The following is a 20,828-nucleotide window of genomic DNA, read 5'->3' on the forward strand; positions in this document are numbered from 1 at the left end:
AGTGATGGTAGATGTGGGCTCCTGCATATAAAATGATACCTGCATGATTTTACTCATTTAAAGCTGTATCCTACCCCAACCATACAGGCAAAACTGCAGAAGTCTTATACTGACAGTCCTTTTAGAATAGAGTCTCCTATCTTAAGCGTGCAATGGGGGAGAAGGGTAAATGCAGAGGGGAGGAATGTAATATCTAATCAATATGTGTGTGTGTATGCATGCGCATGGGTAATGTATATGTGATTTTCTCAACAGGTCAGAAAAGAATCAGATAATATAACTGTGCAAAAGGAATGAACAGCATCTGAACTTACATGTGTGAACACACTTGCTATTGGCCTGGAATACTTCCACGATGGTATGAAATACTCTTCTCTATGGTCACAATGGTCACAAAATACTGTATTGCATTTTACAGATGGCATCAGGTAATGCCCAGTAAAGTCCACAGGAGTATTTGCACAGACTTCAATAGTAACTGAACCAGGGTTATAACAAAACAGCTCTGCATTTTGTTAGTATATTCCATTTGTCATTAAAATATTGTGTGCAGTTAAGTGATTACTGTTTAAAGCAAAGCAGCTAAAACCTCAAGTATCTGTGGGCAGTGTGTTAAGTATCTGTGGGCAGTGTGTAATGATGTTGTTCTGAGGCAAAATTCTCTCCCTTGCAAGCTGTTTCTTCCAGATGCATCCCTCCTTTCTGGTAGAAAAACTAATTCTGAACTGGAAACTACCTATCATTTTTAAATTAACTTGTTCTGAAAAAGAGCAGATCCAGTATTCCAACCTTAGAGGCTATGCAGCTTGTTGGTAAAAAATTACCCTTGAATTGGAAAATCACTTTTATTGATCCTGTAAATAACAGCTGAAAACAACAGCAAAAAAAAAAAAAAAATCCTATCCAGTGTATCTGTTCAGCAGGCAAACATTAGTCATGCTGTTTTTATAAAAAAGATTAGCCAGGCTGGCTCTTCCTAAGACAGAGGAGGTAGGAATAGAATCAATCAACAAAGCTCTTCATACCGTTCTGCAGAACATTCCCCTACACATTTATTAACGCTGGTAGCAACATCAGCCACCATGGTTCCATCCTGCAGATTCTTCCATTGGAGAATGGCGCCCTGAGCGTACAGAGCAATTAACTACCAGATTTCACCCTCTCCAGGATACAGAAATGCTCCACAATGGAAGAGCTGATGAATTTGCATGTACAGTAAGCCCTTGGCAAGGGATGGCAGAGATGAAAGACTCCTTCCAGCCCTCTTCTGCACGACACCTTCCATATCTCTACTGGCAGCACCAAGCTTTGCACTAACAATTAGGATTATCAGAGACAGAGATAATTTACCTTTTAAGAACAATTACGGGTAACCTCAATGCCAAAAGGCAAATGTTTCCAATCAGACTGCAAGTCCTAACTTTTATCCAATATTCATCTTCTCACTCCATTTTCGAACTCCCCATTTTGTCTATGCAGAAATGTATATAAACTTGGATTTAAAAGTTACGATGCTCAACAGTTTCATTCAAAGAGCACAACCTGGACACTCAAAATACAGATGCTGACTGAGAAAAGCAAACCAAAAACCTTCAAAAGATTAAAATACTCCAGGGGGGTAAACACCTGGCCATCTGTTCCACATCCTGCCACAGCAAACTGTTCCAGCAGGTACAATGCATTGCAGAATTCATTCCCCAGGCTACGTTTACATATTCACAGAAAGGCATCACATTACTCCATAGCTTAAACTGACAGGAAGTTTTTCCTGATCCAAGCTGAAGTATTTCATTCCTTGACTCTTAGTCACCTCTGCCCTTTTGTACCTCATTAACTAATTCCTCTGCAGCTTCATAATTTACACTCTTTAAATATGCTTAATTACTATGTTGTACCCAACAGCTGCTGCTTAGCTAGTTGTATTCCGCTTTTCTAATAGATCTAAGTCTATTAATGTACATCTGTGCACATCAAGATATCTCCAGCTGACTGTACTGCTCTTCACTCAACTTCATTGAGTATTGTTCCAGCATGGATGCAGGCAAATGAACCCTCCAGCAGCCCTCCCTCAGGCTCACTGTGGGGTGGAATGAAACAAAGGTTGGTATACGTAGCCCAAATTAATTCTAGACTTTATTTCATACCATCACATACATTTCAGTGTCCACTTTCTAGCCTCTTAGAGGTTTATTTTAAGGATTTTAATAGCTTATTCCTCTATACAACACAAACAGGTCCAAATACTGTCACAATAACTAGAAAAGCTTTACCTATATAACAAATCTTTGCATCATTTTGGGGCACTCTAGCATAATTGGATGCCATTTTCCACTTAGTATGCACTCAGTGAAGCAAAATCTGAACATACTCATCTTCATACAATCTTTTGGTCAGAAACCTCAAGCAACCCTAAGAAAAGCTCAACTATTACTTTTATTAATAACTTTTACCTTTCATTTGAAGGCCCTGGCATGCTTTATTTTGCTTCAGAAATCAGGAAAGCAAAGAAAATTTCAAAAGTATTTCACACAGCACAGAAATGCAGTTTTTTGGACAGCAGTAGCTAGTTTTGAGGGCAAACATCACACAATGGTACAGGGAAAAGAAAATCAAAGAATATAATATTCTGTTGAATTACAGTGTAATTCTGATAGAGAATTAAAGGATTTGGAACAGGCCAGAACACTGGAATTAACATCAGTTCTTTTCTCAAAAAATGCTGTGAAATCCTACCAGTCAGAACAGGTCAGAACTTCTCCTTTATATCACATCATCCACAAGCAGCACAGCAACACTGTCGGCCTGAGCTGACTGAATCAGCAGCTAGGTCAGGTTTTTGGTGAGCGTGTTCCCAGTGGCTAGCAGGCAATCTTGTAGTCTACATTATTTCAACCAAGTTCTGACCTGGCCTAACCTTGGTTTGTGAAATCCAATAAGATCACAGCACAATCTGGCATGTCTGCAAGCAACATTCAGTCATACTGATACAAAAGTCCCCGAGGAGCATAATCTGGAAGAAACAACAAAGAAGCTTGCAACAAAGAGAGCCATAAAACAAAAGGACAAATGGTAGATAAAAGAGGATCAGTATTACAGTATCTCGTGTGAAGGGAAGGCCATTACAGTGAGCTGTGTTGTCAGAACGTAGTTTAGACTGGGACAAAAAAAAAAAAAAAAAAAAAAGAAAGAAAAAAAATGGATGGAAAGAAAAAGCCTGATACCTTCGTTTTTAAGCTGACATTTCAAAGGTTTCAAGGCTTCCTCAAGCAGCTAGAAAACAAGCTATGCAAAACCTCAAAGGTATGAGGGTCAGATGAATCCTTCTTTTCTGAAATAGCTGGCAGAGAGATCCTTGACAATAGAAAAATTTCCTACTTGAAGCAGCAGACTCTGTAACATGCATTCATTCTGGTTCACAGGACTGTTATTCACCATCTTGGATCAAGGGATTGTATGACACCAGAAACCATGCTTCAATATACAAGTAAACACAACGCAAAATCTCACACATCACACTGTCCGCCTTGGCTGGGTCAGAAACTTAACACTAAAAGCCAACACACCAGAAAGCCAACTCCACTCTCTGGTCCACAAGGCATTTTGTTGACCTTCACACAAAACTACCTGATCACCTCTGCAAGTCACCAAAACAACACAGGATACCAGTCAGTACACCGTTGGGTAGCCATACGAGAAGGACAGATAAGAGAAAAAGAGAGTGCAAGGATGGAGAAAGAGCATGCGGACATGTCAACAAGAGCAAGAGCATGAGAAAGGGCACAAAAGAGCGTACCTGAGAGAGCAGAAGCACACACAAGAGCTTGAGAAAGCCTAAGAGAGCACAAGGAAATGCCATGGTAGAAGATAAAAAGGAGTTCAAAATGAAGGATCTATCTGTCCCTTTGCCCCTGGCATGTGTCACTCTGGCAAATCTTTCACTTTGCTTTTTTTCTCATTTACTATGGCTTTAAAACCTGATAGAGTGTGTGCTGCAAAATCATGTTTGCTCCATGTTAGATGTACGGGCAATACAAAACACAACAGGAAGCTGATTTTGGCCACAGCAAACTTTTAACATAGATACTAATAATGTAAGTACCTCAGGGATCAATAAACAAGGTGATCAATCAATAACAGAATGAAATCCAGAGATGTGTGTCCACTACGCTTCATGTAGTTGTTTTCTTAACTGACATTTTGCCTGGCTTCATTGCTATCAAGGACAAATATATCAAGGGCAAAATCCAAACAGCCCCATTTAATCCTGTCAAGCAAGAACAAGGGAGTTTATCAGGCTAAATATCACCTTTCTTCCTGAGTATAACAACCTCTTCTTGCTGTGAAATCCAAAACCACAGGGTCAAATGCTGATCAGCTCTTGAAAGCTGCTTGAAACAAGAACACTCCAGCTGGGCACGGTAGTAAATAATAGTAAAAACAAAAAAAATGGAAGTCACAAATTTCCTAACCTCAACTCCTGGCAAGCACTGAATAAATCTTCCCCTTTTTTCCATCTTTAATCTCCAACTTTTGGATTTTAGAAGTGCTACATATTCACAACTTGCTGGCCTGCATAAGCCTTGGCTGATCATGACACCATCACGATACACTGAGTTTCATAGGTCCTATACACATCCCTACATGCTCAGGAACCAAAGAAAGCACCTTCCCATACAGAACATTTGAATGTAGGTTCAGTGCTCACTCAAAGAAAGAATTTACTTGAAACAGAATCTGAAAAACAAATGAAAAATTTGCATCCCCTCTATAAGCACCTACAACCACTGTAATTTACTGTTTCTAGACTTGAGCTTTAATAGAGTTGGGTTTTTTTCTCCAATATTTTTGTATGTATTTAAGAACTTAAAAAATCTTTTCAATAGATTTTTAATCACGTGCTAATTTCAAGCTGTATTTCTCAAATTAGAATATCAGGAAATGACACCCAAGTATTGGAGCACAATCAATGTGAAAAAAAAAATTGCCTACAGGACAAATATGTAAAATAGATCATACGGGTTCTGTTCTCTGTGCTAGAAAAACACTACATACTGAATACAAGTCACTGAGACTCAGTTTTTCGTATATCAACACCCCCCCTTTTATTCCTAATTTAAAAGCTCAAAGCCCATATTTCAGAGGTTCTAGCACCCATCTGCCTCCTGCAGAGTATAAGACCTCCAGGAAATGAGGCCAAAGACACTTGACCTTCTGCCACTGAGGTAAATGGAAAGTTTCCCACTACTTCAGCAGTAAATAAGGTCAAGGAACATTTGTCAGACGTGGTGTAGCTGAAAATTAGGACACATTTCTCAAAATTTTGGCTACAGTTTACATACTCTTCAGTTCCTCCAGGTTCAAGGTGACCTGCTTAGATCAGGGAGACATTGCAAAGCTTCAGCTGTCAGTTCTGCAGAATGCCTAATTAACCTTACTATTATCCTTGCTGAAGCCACTAAGTTCACAGCTTTATGCCTTCATAATCTGAAATACTCAGTGGACTGATAAAAAGCTTACTACAGTTCCTTTTAATACCTGTTTAGGGGCTCCCAAATAGTGCTACTGCATCACCTCCAATAACCGAGCAGCCTCTCAGGGCTATGAGACTGGCAGTCCTCCCTGCACACTAACAGCCAACGCAGAGTCTGACTCCAGCCCTGCTTCCAGCAGGTACCAGCTGGGGATGCCCAAAGCAGCTAAGCCTGGGAAGCACTGATTCCTCCGTCCGGTTCAACCTGAACAAACTGCAAAACTCACTAGAAAGCCTTTCACCTTCAGTAAATCTAAGCCATTTGCTAACACTGCTCATAGTGATTACTGCAACACATAAAACTAAGAAAACACTGCAGATCAATCTCTGCTTTAGCATAAAGGTATGCACAGAAAGCTCCTAAACTTCACATCCCCTGAAAGCTTCTTCACAGCTTATGCTGTGAAACACATGCTAGTAATTTACTCTTCTGAGATTTCTAGGAAAAAGAAAAAAAAATGCAGCTGGACGTTTCTTGCTTGCTTTCTTTCTTTGCCACTAGATGAGACAGTCATCTAAGCTAAGGATTCAGCAACAGGCTTGAAACACTCTACTTTATAAACATTAGCACAATCAGGAAACGTGCCAGTCCACTCCTCTCACCAAGCAACACTGAAGGGCAAAAAGGAAAAAAAATGGCCATGGGCATCACATTATGTATTTACAATTTCCAGAGCAGGGTTTAAGCTGGTACTCACAGAAGGAAGCCTGCCTGAGCTGGGAGCTTCTGCTCAGCTCCATGTTCCTTCCCACCGAGGAGCTGCACAGCCTGGCTGCCAGCAAAAGACAGATTAGAAACGGTGCTGCCAAGTGTTAAAAATGCTAGGCAACCGGGTTTTATTGAGAGCACAGATAGACCTTGAACCTCACCCCTCATTTTGGAGCAAATACATGCCAAAAATGGGAAGTGTACAAATTACTGAAATATACTGATTTTACTTTCACTGTAAGAAGTGATTGTGCTTGTGTATAATAATTGCAATGATCTACAACAAGCAAACATCAAGTTTTGCTAAATGGCTATTACAAAACAAGGACAAAAATAATCCCACCCATCTTTAGAACTTTAAAGGAAAATAATTTATTTAAAATATATCAGAGTAATGAAAAGTCATCAAAAATTTAAAATACAATTCTGAATAACTAGATTCAATATAAATGTGATTTCTCATGTATTACATACAAACTTCAATAGAATTTCACTGCCAGCTGGTTCTGAACTACTCCCTGCCCCACCCCCCACCCCTTAACTGAGCAATTAAATTCCAGAAGCAAAGCTCTCAGTAATTCTGCCACAGCAGTTCTCATGTTCAAAGTGCTTTCCGGGCATAAAACCCCCCAGCAACCCAAGGAAGTCAGTAAAGAAATGTTAGCATTCCCATTTTACACAAAGGAAAAAATGAAACAGATGCTCCAGAGTTTTCACCCAAGATGAGAGAAGCAGTTCTGATTATACACATACTAAGGGACAGATAATCCAGGCTGGGGCTCAGCAAAACACTTCTGTTTAATAAAGCTCTTAATCATTTGTCTAGTCTTAAATGTTCCTGTATTCAGTTCAAATGAGTACGCATGTTGTTAAATGAATATACTGATGGAGCCCTAACAAACAAAGCCTCACAACAGTATGCACCAAGGAAGAAAAAGCCCCAGTGAGCAGGGTGAAGCGGGGGAGGGATATAATCTTAAAAATCATGACGGGCTGGAGCCAGGAGCTGGACTAGAGCCAGAGTCTTCAAGCGCAGAGTGATGACAAGGAAAGCTGAGACACAACAGCCATATCTGCGCTAGTAAATGAAGGAGAGCTCCAGGACGTGCTCGGGCTTTGCAGTGCTGTGATTCATACTGCTAAATGGCCAAGAGTGGACCTTGACAGTCTTTTGGCTGTGATTAATTCTCTCCCCCAAACGCCACTTCAGCATGGCTCAGGGGTTATCACAAGCTGGGGACATTTCTCAACAGGTAGCACGCACGCAGTCACGATTTTTTGGCAACGGTGCGATGTCACCCACACAGGCATAAGCCCCTCCATGACAGCTAATCACCGTGCTCCCAAACATTCAGTTCACTTGGGCAGATGTACTTAGTAACTACAACTCATAGGAATCAGTGTAGCACATAGACCAACAACATTCACACTCTGCTATGTTACATTATATTATGGCTTTCTGCCACAACTGGGAGAGGTGGAGGTTTCCCAGAGTACAAGGGGCTCCGGAGCCTCTAGAACTAGCACAGGGAAAACAAATTGCATTTGCTTTTCTCAGTCTTAATACACAAGGGTAGATGGCAATGTTTAAATCTACTGATCAGACACTATGACTACAGAATCCAAATAAACTATATCCAAATACCATGAGCAACATACAGCTCTCACTTATACATCACTGGATATCTCCTCTGTGACTCCCAGCAGTGGACCAGCAACCTAAGGTCACACACAGGGCTTGTTGGCTGTCAGGGGAGCTCTATGCCAAGCTGTGTAGATACTCATCTAACATTAGCATCTGTTTGCTTGGCAGGCTCCAAAGGCAATTCAGCTGACAACTCTGAATTTGCCTCTGGGTCTGTCACAAGATCATATAACTGTGGGACTTCTGGGAGTGCCTAATACTTCTTTGATGAAGATCACGCACATCATAATATACTAGATCCATTCTAAGCATCCTTTGAAATCAGTGTTTGTGACCTTTCAGAACTGCCCAGGTAGTGTGGCTGGCTTAAGTGTGTAAACTAAACCCAAGCTCAAAGATCATGCAATTAGTTCTTGCTTGCATCAAGATCTCTTCAGCAAGTTTATATAATGATCCCAAGACCAGATAAAATCAGATTTTTTGGTGTTGCTGCTACTGATAGAACACCAAAGGCTGGTCCTAAGCTAGTCTAAAAATGAACAGGACAACTGTTCTGTGTCAGCTTCACCATCAACCCTACTGCTTCAGGGTTTGAAGTAAGTGTAGAAATAATATAAGAATTTAGGAGTGGCTTACACAACTTTACATTGGTCTAAAAGCTCATCTCATAAAATTCAGTTCACAAAAGGCCAAAGTTTGGGGGTCTTTTTAATATATATATATATGTAACCAACCAAATAAGTGTGAGGAAAGATGTGATTACTCGTGTACTTAAAAAGAAGAGCATGTTAAATCGCCCTATTATGTCAGGAACTAGAGGAAATCCTGGCCCTGAAAGACTAAATTCTAGATAGCTGGAGTGTGCAAAACCCAATGATAAATTTGCCCTCAAGTTTAAATGCATCATATTTCTATAATTACTCATTAAAAAAATTACTTAAAGAACAGAACACATTAAAAATCAATGCACCCTTCCCCAGTCTGTGTCTGATAAAGAAACTTCAAACACTGTTAACAGCCTCAGGAAATAACATCCCTGTTTTGGGATATTCCCAAAAGACATCAATTACATAACAGGACTAGATCAGCATATATTACAAATGCTATGGACAGTGTCTAAAAAACCAACTGTTTGCCAGTCAGGCAATCTGAGATTTTTTTTTCCGGCTCTAAAGAATGTAGCAGCATACAGGTAACCCAGTAATTTCACAAAACAGCCCTGAAAGCTCTTCCCAGTCTAGTAAGACAACATTGCAAGCGGGCACTTGGACCATTCCCACTGTGTTCACAACTGCAGAACATGGACTTCCAAGCTTCAAGCCTATCATGTTTTAACACTAAGCACAATCATTCTTTCTTCATCAAAAGGTTAAATGCAAAATCAGCTTCTGCCAGCATACTGCTAAAGCTGAAAGGTTATAAACAAAATAGCCTAGAAAAACAAACATCAGTAGGTCTGACTTCTGTCTCCTCTGAAAAGATAGACCTAGACGAGTTTTATTAGGAGCCTCCCCAGATCAGGGGGGCTTCAAAGCATATGGTGATGGCTCACAAATCTGCAGGCACCTTCCCCAAGGCCATGCCTCCTGGAGCCATATAGTTTGAGAGCTGCTAATTTGCAGCCCACGCAGATAACATTTAGACGTCTAACCTCTTCAAAGAAGTGCAAGGCTTCCAACCGCCCCCCAGTATCCTTGAAGCTGTGCCTTACAATCATCACCGGTTGTTAAAACACAGTCCACAGTAATTACTGCTGTGCTCTCGAAGCAGAGCTGCCTTTGCTGCAATACTGCAGTTCTGAGGCACGAGGCCAACTGAAGCCTCAATTCTATTTTAATCCCACTATAATTATAAATGATGGATATGTAGCGGAGATGCTTCTGAATTTTTGTTTGCATGAGGGTGTTATTTATGCATTGCAGAAGAGCACTGCAGAGGAATATCCGAGCTAGTACTGACTGGATAGGCATCAGAGCCAACAGAACAACATTAGCGCAACACTGTGCCCGAGACATCGCTGCTGTCAGGACACACCACCGCGTTCACAGCTAACTACAAAACATACCTTTTCACCATCCTCCATTAAGCAATGTTGACATATCCATTAAATACAGAATGAAGAGAAAAGGTGTTGACAGGTTTCTCCGAGGCAAAGCAGTGGAGAAATACACTGGTTAGTTGTTCAAAGGACCGTGATAAGGTGAAAGTTTTACTCAGGTCGGAACTGCAGAATAGATGCTGGAAAATTTGCCAAAGGCTGGTTAGGTGGAGAGAGATATCGCATTCCCCAGGCCTGGCACCAGCACGCTGTTGCCACTAGACCTTGCACAGCAGTGAAGGGGTCAGATGCAGACCCAGACACCATTTCTTAACCCTGGAAGAAACTGGCTCACTACAACAATATTTTTATTTCACGTTGTTATCCCTAAGTGATGCAACACTTATCTGAAAAGGAGAAAATAACTGTTTTTACTTCAGAAAGCAACGTCACTGCACTTTGCTATGAACAGCATCTCAGATCAAACACACGCTGGTTTTATTTTAATAGCCTCATATGAGCTTACACAATTAGCAGCTAATTCATGTGAGAAAGAGGTTTGCCTCTACACACACTTTGCACTTACTGGAGGGTCCAGTGTGCAAAAGTATCGTATTAAACATATAGTTAATACTAAGTATACTTTCCACTGAAACCAGTAAGGAGGAGTTCTGTAATTATTTACAGCACAGGCCTTCTCCAGATCATAGCTGTTGTGTATTGTTTTCTTCCCAAACACAGAAATTTTATAGAAACAAAATTATTTCCTCAGGATGCTGTCATTCGGAAAGTATCAAATCAGCCTCCTAAATCTTTGTCTGCTGCCTTAGAATATACGTCAGCTCAACAAATTATTGTCTGTTAGCTGTTCATGTAGGTGTTCTTGAACATCCTCAATTTCCAAGCAAAATGTGGACTTTTACATTATTAGTGCGTCATTCAGTTGGAATCAACAAGAAATTTTGTAAGTAATGCATCATGACAAATCTTGGATGTGCTACCTGAATATGCAGACAAGGCGTTCACCATACATAAGGGAGAAATACAAATTTCACCTTAAAAAAACCCCAAAAACATCAGGAGTCCTGCCTCAGAGTTTTATGACAAAGAGAGCTAGCTCTTATTTCAGTCTTCCATAGACTTAGAAAGGATGCCTCAAGAAAGTAGCCACAGCCTGCAAATTCTTTACCTCTATCTCTCTTCTTAATGTCCTATAAACTCCCAGATTATTTAAGGCAAACGAGCAAAAAGACATGAGAAAATACAGGGACACTACTCTAGGGTAAACTAACCTACTAGAGGGAGGTACAGTTTTGGAGGCACAATCCCACCCTCAATAAGGACCTCAGGATTTGACCTGTACAGAGTATACTCACACAGGGAAGCTGAAACAGGCAGTAAAGCTTCTCCCAATGATTTTGCACAGACTTTGGATTTCCTTTCAATAGAAGAATATCTTCTATCTGCTCACTTCCATCCCACTGTTGATTGTTCCAAGTATACCCTGGGAAATTATCTGCCATAAACATTCAACCATCCAGCAGTCATTGAAAAAGTTCCTTTTTAAGAAAATAGGCAAATGTGCATCATTATCATAAAGACCCTATTATGAAGACAGAAATTTATTGTTGCACTGATGTTTCTCCTGATAATGTGAGATCAAGAGTCTTTCAAAAGATGTCAGAGTAGCACCTGGCCAGTTGGAGCTAAAAGCATACTGACAGCTTCAGAAAATCAGCATAAAACCATACAAAAATTGACATTTTTTGTAAAGGAAAGCATGACACCATGAATCACACAGAAAAATCTCATGCTTTTCATCTGTTTTTTGAGTAACTGACAAAATTTAATAGCCAGCTGGTAAAATAATGAAGGAAAGAGGCCAGTAAAACTATACAAAGCTAAGAGAAACTGCCTTGTACTAATTAGAAACAACGTGCAGTCTGATGACACTTTATAGACTTCAATTACCATACTCGGCAGGAAGGAGCTTTCAAACATCTGTATGATGATTATTCTCCACTGGGATGTCATTTACAGTGCAAAGTATTAAAAACAGGGCCAAAAATCAATTATAATCTTTGTAAATGAGCATATTCTTGATCTAAGGGATTTGAACTTGTATGTGGAAATTGGCTTTAAAAGGAGACACACAAACCGATTTGACAATGAAAAACAGGCAGAGATCCGCCCAATCTGATTTGCACAAAATTAAGCTTAAGGATCATTAAAATAATGTTTTTTATATAAAGTGCAGACAAAAGAATATTATTAGAAGTCAAGCCTCACAAAGCAACGACTAACCACAAGCGAGGTTCAAGCAGAGGCTTTCTTTATTTAAGTTTTCAGGTGAATATCCAGAAACACCATCCATTGACCAGAATTACTTGGATGAGTAAAGATATGGACACACCAGGCAGGAATACAAAATGAGATCTTTTATTGTTCTGAACTGTTCTAAGCGATTATTTTCATATTTACATAGAAAAACACAAATATGCGTAAGTAACAGGGAGAGGAGGAAGCAACCAACAGCCAAGAAGAATATGATTTCAACTGGTCATTATTTAATAAATTAGTGCAAAGAATTAAGGATTTTACCCTGTAATCAAAAGAAATCAAAATAATGTGGAAAAACATAAATTACCAGAGAAAAATACAAATATATAAAATCTACCACTGTAAAATGTAAAAAAACCCAACCAAGAACCAACCAAACAAAAAAGCTTGTTGGAATGGATTGAAGGTTTTCTCTTCTCATTTACTGGTTTTCAGACATCTCTGTTATCTCAGAGAACATGCTTAGAAGGTATGTGACAGCAATGCTGAGTTTTATTCAACTGCAAATGAGAACAGCAATGGTCAACTGCAGAAAATGGCTAGAAAATTTGCCAGTCATTGCATCAGAATCCTTAATCACAGTACTAAGTCTGGCAGTGTTCACCTGGCTTTGCAGACCACCAATATGACCAAGCACTATGAGTATTTTGTACAGATGGTAAGACGAATATAACTTTTTCTCTTGGAGGCAAAACTACTTGCCTTTGTAAAGGTAGATTAATGACCTACCAACATACTGCTGTACTTCAAGAACATTTTAAAGCATAAACTAACGTAGAGTGCAGATGCTTGCTGAGTAATGCCAAAAGCATGCTATTCCTGCGCTCTAGAAGTGGTCTCCTAGTAATTAAGGAGGTACTAACCTAAGGTGTTGGGTTTGACCTTTAAAGCCCTAAGCAATCTGGAAGTCTAGCCAAGAGACCAGGCTTTCTATGCACTTTCCCCCCTCTTTCTTCTCTCCTTTTGCTTTTATAGCAATGATTAGAGAGAAGCTGTCAGTCCCCTCTGTCATTCTGTCATTTGGTCAGACAGGACCTGGACCTATTAAACTCTCATTCAAACTTCACAGCTCATTTCTCCTGGTGGGCACCTGGGGAGAAACTAAGATGATATCCTGGAAGAGTTGTTTTATGAAGCTACCACTCAGTTTTGTAGTAGGCTACGACACAGATGAGCAATTTTAAAATGATAGTGGGATTTTTATGGTTAAGGCAGTCCAGAACATAGGACAAGATTCCAACCAGCTCTGTATAATCAAAGATGGGGGATGCTTTCACAATGGCCCTTGGCCTCTTCATTGCCATGGAACATCAAGGCTGTCACTGGTGTTCTTAAAAAAGGAACTGCACAACACGTTTAATACATATACTCCACAAAATTAAAATAAAGTCTGAATTTCACATGAAAATCCAAGAAACTAGGTTAATGCAGAATCTCTGCAGCAGAATTTTCAGCAGCACAGCAGTCTCTGAAGCTATTTTGAGCAGTAGCAACTACTTAAGTAGAATCAGCAAGTGGCCACATTTGGTATTGTTGGGAATAACAAAGCTGGAACACCTCTAACAGGCTACCTAGGGATTACTTCAGCTAAATGCAGCTTTGTTATCAAAAAATAAAAGGATTTTTTCCAGCCTGACAGCACCATAGAAACTCTTGTTCATACTGAATGACACATGAACAGAGATTGGTGTTTATAATTTTCTGCTGGTTAAAGACTCATTCTTGCTCCCATTGAACTAAATGAGGCAAAACTGCCATTGATTTCAATCAGATTGTCAGTAGACCTTAAAGGTACTAACCACCAGCACTTATTAATATGGAATTATCAGCGGAAAACATATTGACTAGTTGATCTAAATACTTTATCTTCATTCATCAAAACACTTACTCCAAACGAACAAAGACAGAAAACTGAACCCAGACCAAAGGTCACCCTGAACTTACAAATTGCAATGACTACTGATACACATTACCAGCACCAGCAGCATAATGGGTATTTCAGCCAATCAAACCAATGGACATAATATTAAACAGGAAACACATAGCACACCCCACCCCCAGTTTCCCAGCAGTTCAAATTCTGCCTCAATCAGAAACATCCTCTACCTTTTCAGATAAAACATGAAAAATACATAAAAATAATTTCATACCACTGGCTACTTATTTGCTGAAGGCCTTTAAAAATGAAAGCCAAAATCAACTGGTGACCATAAGTACTACAACTGTCATAAAAAGCTCTTAAACTCCATTAGTATTATTTTTAGCTTCAGAGGAATAATTAATGTACTATAAAGGAGAAAAAGAGTGGTAAAAATTCTGAATTTAATTATATGAATGGTATTCTATATACACTTAATTGCATAGCAGTAACACAACCGCTTTCATTACTCTTTATAGCTTCAGATACCCATTAGCACAATCCCCAAGGTTCCTTATGAATAATTAGATTAGGAAAGGGGGACTCTCTGATGAAACGCAATAGGATGCGATGCTTATGAAATAGCACATCTTGAACCCAGATGCTGACATGACAACATCATGAAGAGCTAATTTGCACATCCAAATTAATACCATCATGATGATAATATAAAGGAAAGATACGCATATAAAATGAGCTACAGAAAATAATGTCAAAAAGAATTGAGGTACTTATATTACAAAAATACATCTTTTTGACATTTTAACCCAGTTGGAAAGGTGTAAATAGACTAAATGTCATATTCATGCGCATAAAGCTACTTAAGCAGACTTACTAGAATTTAATCCACTATTTGTCAACACATGGGCAAGCTGTTTAATAAACAGTTATACCCATCAAACATGTGCAGCTTTCACAGAAACAGGTGAATAAATTTCATTGCATTTTATTAAACATCTGTTTCCATTTGATACACTGAATGTTTTTGTATTGTTTGGTGCTTCTTAGGTATACCATGAACAAAATTGGCAGTGACATATTTTTTGAAGGATCTCTACATGGGGCAAAAAAGACACAAACAAATGGGGTTTAAAAAATATTTTAAATATAGTCAGATATTTCTGCAGCTGTCATGAGTTGTCTGTCTGCATATTTACATGTCTGAATAGTTAAGAAATATCTCCCTCAAATCCACTTAATAGAAAATAATGGGATCTCCATAGAAAGGGGAATAGTAGTCTTCCACTTCTGTGGTTCTCCTCCAAGTAAAATTTAAAACACAAATATACGTGTTACAAGGCAGACTCTACCATTCGCTACTCGGACACAAATGTCAAAGTTGTCTGCTCTTCCCTCCACATTTTACAGCATGTAACGTACATGGGTCCTGTTTGCCCTATGCATTTAAGAATGCATTCTATCAAGGCAGAGCACATTAGTCTAAAGGATTTTCAACTTAAAAAAAAATAAATCTAAATTCAGATCAAGCTGATGGTATCCTTTTAGAATAAGGACACATTATTCATAAACTCAGAAGAAATTATAATACTGCTGAAAAGGATATGGCAGAAACAGAAGGATAAAGTGAATAGATGAGAGACAAGCAAGCGGCATAATACTGGAGGCATAACATTAAAGACATGATAAATCAAGAATTAATGCAAACATAATCATTGTAAATTTTCTTATGATACAAGGGTAAGGAAAACCACATCAAATGAAAGAAATCATTCCTAAAGCTAATAATAACAATGGTCTACACTAAGTATTTAGGAATCTACTACAAAGTATCACTGAGACAAGGAGATTAATAGGATTCAAGTGAGATGTATGCAGTTATGCACTTATCCACAGTTAGCAATAATTATGAGTTTAGTATTATATACTGGGACAGAAATATATATTTCAAAAATAACAACAAAAAAACCCAAACCTGCAAACAATTCCATATCCTCACAACAATCATCTCAACATCATGGAAAATAAAACTTTTCTGGACAAATGATACACAGAGGTAAGTGAGATGTTAACAGGGGAAGAAGAGCAAACCTTTGTATTTGGGTAGTTATGATGAACCATGCATTATTTTTGTACATAATATTACACCTACTACATGAACAACAAGAATTACAGGGTGCTTCATTATTCATTCTAACAAAACACTTCCTTTTAAAAGAAGTTTAAAGTCCAGCTTCTTCATTACCACATCCCAACAGACTTTGCTTACTGAGATCGATCCAACAGTTTAAATCACTAGGAGTTCCTTCCAGGGACTTCAAGGGAAACAATATCGGGACCAAACTCTACGAGTAGAATACATTAACAAAACCAAAAATCAAATAACCAGCAAGACACACAGGCAACATGCAGTGAGGAAACATGCAAGGCATTAAGTGAAAGCTTTTATTGGTATATGAAAGCATTTTCATGAGCTTTTGCCACTGTAACCCTCATGCTTCCAGTACTTGTCTGCCATTTTTTTGTCACCTCTTGCTGTGAACTGTCTAAGTTATAACATTCTGGTGGCATGTTCATTTTAATCACCTACAAGGCATCATATATTCTTGTGGTGCTGAAGTGAATAAGTAATACAAGGCCTTTTATTTTGAGAAGACACAACTAACTGCTCTTACTCATGATGTATGTTGTACTGACCCAAATAAAAGACAGCCTCAATTCAATGTAGTCCTTCACTTCAAAGGCCAAATATTAAAAAAAATATGTATTTTAAAAGCTGCTATGCATCATCCTAAAGCTAATAGTCAACAGTCTCCCAACGCATAAATTCATAAACACCATGGCTAAAGCCACAGCTGTCACGCTAGCTTTTCCTCCTGACAGTCTGCCTCCCATGCAGTCTGTGCTTTGCAGCAGCACTGAGACCCATTCCTGGACTTCCATGGTGCAAATGGATGACATTTTAGTTCCCTTATTCCCTCATCCACTTTCCTGTAATTCTTCATAATGTGCGCAAAGGTTGGAAGTTCTGCCCCAAAACATGCTACTCCTGAAACACTGTTAGATGATTTAGGGTGGTTTTGACAGACAGGTTTCTGAAGTTACATCAGCCTAGGTCTGTGCAATAATTTATATGCTGGTAAGATCTAACTTAAGTCCTTGTATAATTTCATACACGTGTTATTGCTAGCTTTTCCTGTGGAATGGTCTTACATGAAACATATTATATAATACTAGAAACTCACTAAAATCAGGAGAAACATGCAATCTATCGAAAACCTAAAGAACACAGACACTAACTTAAGATGTCAACTCAAAACAAAACACTAATTTCTGGCATGAGAAAATGTAGGCAGGCAGTTTCTGTGAAATATTTTAATATTACTTTATTAGATACCAAAAAATACAATAGATAACAAAGGGTAAAACAGTTCTGGAGCAGGCCCTAAGCTTTTCAGTATTTTCAGGCAGAAAGACCACCACCACTCTGGCACCTGTCATTGTTTGGCAGAGCTGGAATACCACATGGCATGGATGTAACATGTATTCTCTTAATACAGTAGTTCTAAACGTAAACATTTTAAAGATATTTAAAGACATTAATAGGACAACAAAAGGACAACTGAAGGTTGCTTTTACTGCTACCTCTGTTCCATCCCAGCTCTATTCTCTTCTTATATCAGTCTAGCAACTTCACACAAGAACATTCATGCAGGTTCTTTTTTAATATAAAGAAATAATGTACAGATAAGACTTGCAATGAAGTTCATCATTCATTCCTCATCACTAGTCTCTTCATTACTCTCATTAATATTGCTTTTCTGTCTACAGACCTGTGCCTTCAAGTGCTTCTTCATCTTTCATTTCTCTCACCTGAATAGGCCCATGGGACTTATCATAAGGGTAATATTAAGTGTGTTCATATGACTTTCCAGGGCTTTTATGTACCCATCTAGTCTCTGACTTGCAGAGATCATAACTGGAGCTTTAACAGTCCTTCTCTGGGAATCAACTAAACGCATGCCAAAAGAGATGGAAATTTGCCTGGACTGGTGATAACACTTCAGTCTATTTAAGTGCATTCACAGTTCTTGGTAGCAGAAGCTGTTATTAAAAGAAAGTGCTGGGAATCTATACAGTTAAATTTTCACCCCATATCTTCATAGCCACCTAGATTTTACAGTTGCTTAAACACCACACACATTAAAGAGAGATGTGTCTTTAAGACTGCATCTTTACGTTGTCATAATATGCTGCCCTGAAATAAAAACGAATGAACTTTAAATAAAAAACCAACCCAAACGAAAAATGAACTACTAGCAGGGGGGAAGGATAATTATTATTTCCCATCTGTTTAAAGCAAAAAAAAAAAAACGTGTACAAGAAGAGCCATTTCACAAGTCTTCAGCTAGATCTGGTATTTGAGGAAAAAAAATGTGTCAGTTGATGAATTACAAGCTTAATTACATCTGGGATAAGACATTTTAGAACCCAAAGGAAAAATGATTTGCTGAATGTCAGTATGCTCAGATGCCCACCAGCGAGCAGTCCCTCCTCTATTCCAGGGTTTCAGTGAAGACAACATACATGTCAACCACAGTAGAAGAAACACAAACTAATGAAACTGTGTGTAAGCTGTAATTACACTGTCTCAGTGAATGGCACTTGGGGTATTGTGAACAGATTGTACATGTTACTTCACACAGGGCTTAATGAAGCATCCCCTGTTCTACAAACTTCACCTCTTGATTTAATTAACCTTCATACCTATACATGCACTACCTACCAATCATAAATGTTGGAAAACCCTTAAACTACAGTGCTTTTGAGCTACATTAGAAAAGTAACAGAAGTTCAGTTTATGTTCAGTTTGGCAGCTCAAAAGTGAACTGCAAGCAAATTATAAGGTTCTTAGATGATAAACATTCACATGGCAAATTTGGCCCCAAATCAGCTCTCCCAAATATAAGACCTGGTCCCTTAAAATGAAATTGCAACAAAGCAGAAACAGTTCATTCACAACAATGAAAACTGTCTAAGCTTTTACTAGAAGAGAAATAAACATTAAATAATCTAGGAGGCTCTACCTTATAGAAGACTTTTAGTTATTAAAATACATTCTGTTTTGCAGAACAAAATAGATGGCTAACTCACATCTTAGGTTTGTAGGCACAGCTTTGCACAATACAAATATATAAATACATTAAACTACCATTTTCACTAACTCTTAAAAATGGAAAGGACACTCATCATTATTGTCTCAAATGTAAAAATTATCATCTCAGAGATCACAGCAGTTTTACAAGTTTAGGACTGAGCAGGCTGTTTACACACACCCTGCAGGCCTCCTGTTTCCCTGCATCTTCATGTTTTCCAGCATGACAGGCTGCACTTCCCTGTCTTGCAGTTTCAATCAGCTTTAGAGCCTGGATTACATGAATTCTCCATTTATGGCAAAACACTGGGGCACTGCAAATAAATGGTGTTTTCCTGCTGACTTCAAAGAGTGAAACATGCACCAAACCCAACCACTCATTTCATAATTTCCCCCCTTACGAGTATAAATTCCTGCTCAGACTCTAGCACTCCAGGACAGATGTCTAGAAGTGCAAAGGCAGGCTCTGTCTACTCTCCTCTTCTGGTGGGAAGAAATTGAAGAGGCAGGTAAAGAGCAAAGCATCATTTCATGGTTTTCTGCTAATGAAGGGCAGCAGAAACTGCTGCCCCTGTACTTTGAAGGAACAAAGAAAAAAGAATTGCATCTCAGAAAGGCACCTCAACAGCACAGGAGATACCAGGGCTGCTCCTGGCAGGCAGGGCTCAGCTGAATTTACTTCATGAAGATTTAGTAGCTGTGCAAATGACAAAGCAAAATTGACACAGTTTCTCTGCTTCCCTTCCTCCACAATTAAAGTTTACATAATATACTTAATATTTTACTTAATTTAAAAATCAAGTTGAAATTACTTAATGCACAAATTCGAAAAACACTCGGTACTGATTCAGAGAATACAGGCTGCATTGCAGAAATATTAGTAAATTCTTCACAACCACAAAGAGCAAGTGAAAGCTGCAGAGATAATTTATGTGAATCTCCAAAGTCATTTTAATAGTATCTCTCATAAAAAATTAATCTGCAAAAGTTAAAAGCATGACACAGAGGAGGAGAACCAGTGGACTGAATAGAAGTTGGCTGAGGGATAAAAGGGAAAGTTTGCCAGGCACAGAAAATCAGGACTCTGTTTGCATTTTAAAATTGAATCATGTGTTTTTTCATCCAATGCTAAAGACTTACATTACAAGCAAAAAAAAGTAGAAAGACCTCCCTAGAAGCCAATGAAGCAACACAGATTGTTACTTTAAAAAGAACAAAACCAAACCCACATACAATAAAGCAGAAAAAAATCAACAAAAAGCAACAACATTCATGGTTACATTCTGTCACTCCAGAAGAGAGATTTCAAGGAGAGGGCAGAAACCTGTGTAATAGAGGCCATAAAGCAGGATTTTAAATTAACTGAGAATTCAGCCAACCTTGACAACTTAAACAGAAGGTACCAAATCTGTCCTTTTCCTTCACTGGAGCTATGCTATTCAGTTTGCATTAGAATCTCAACCAATGTCAATGTCATTTTGGTATAAAGGATAATAATAATTGTATTTATGATCTATCCCTCCAAGGCAGCATGC

General features: G+C 38.6%; 1 protein-coding gene across 4 annotated transcripts in view; it reads right to left on the reverse strand.

Moving 5' to 3' along the window:
• The window catches only part of PPP2R2C (protein phosphatase 2 regulatory subunit Bgamma), a 196,698-nt gene that overhangs the window by 61,400 nt on the left and 114,470 nt on the right, over positions 1-20,828 (reverse strand). The window contains exon 1 of one of the 4 annotated variants that reach the window (XM_086463712.1): positions 502-511. The exons of the other annotated variants lie outside the window; for them this stretch is intronic. Coding sequence (XP_086319838.1) covers positions 502-511 — 10 coding nt within the window. Of the gene's footprint in view, positions 1-501; positions 512-20,828 lie in introns of those variants that run through there. 4 annotated transcript variants of the gene reach the window in all.

Source organism: Leptosomus discolor, chromosome 4 (genome assembly GCF_034619465.1).
Source record: "Leptosomus discolor isolate bLepDis1 chromosome 4, bLepDis1.hap2, whole genome shotgun sequence".
Lineage (NCBI taxonomy): Eukaryota > Metazoa > Chordata > Aves > Leptosomiformes > Leptosomidae > Leptosomus > Leptosomus discolor.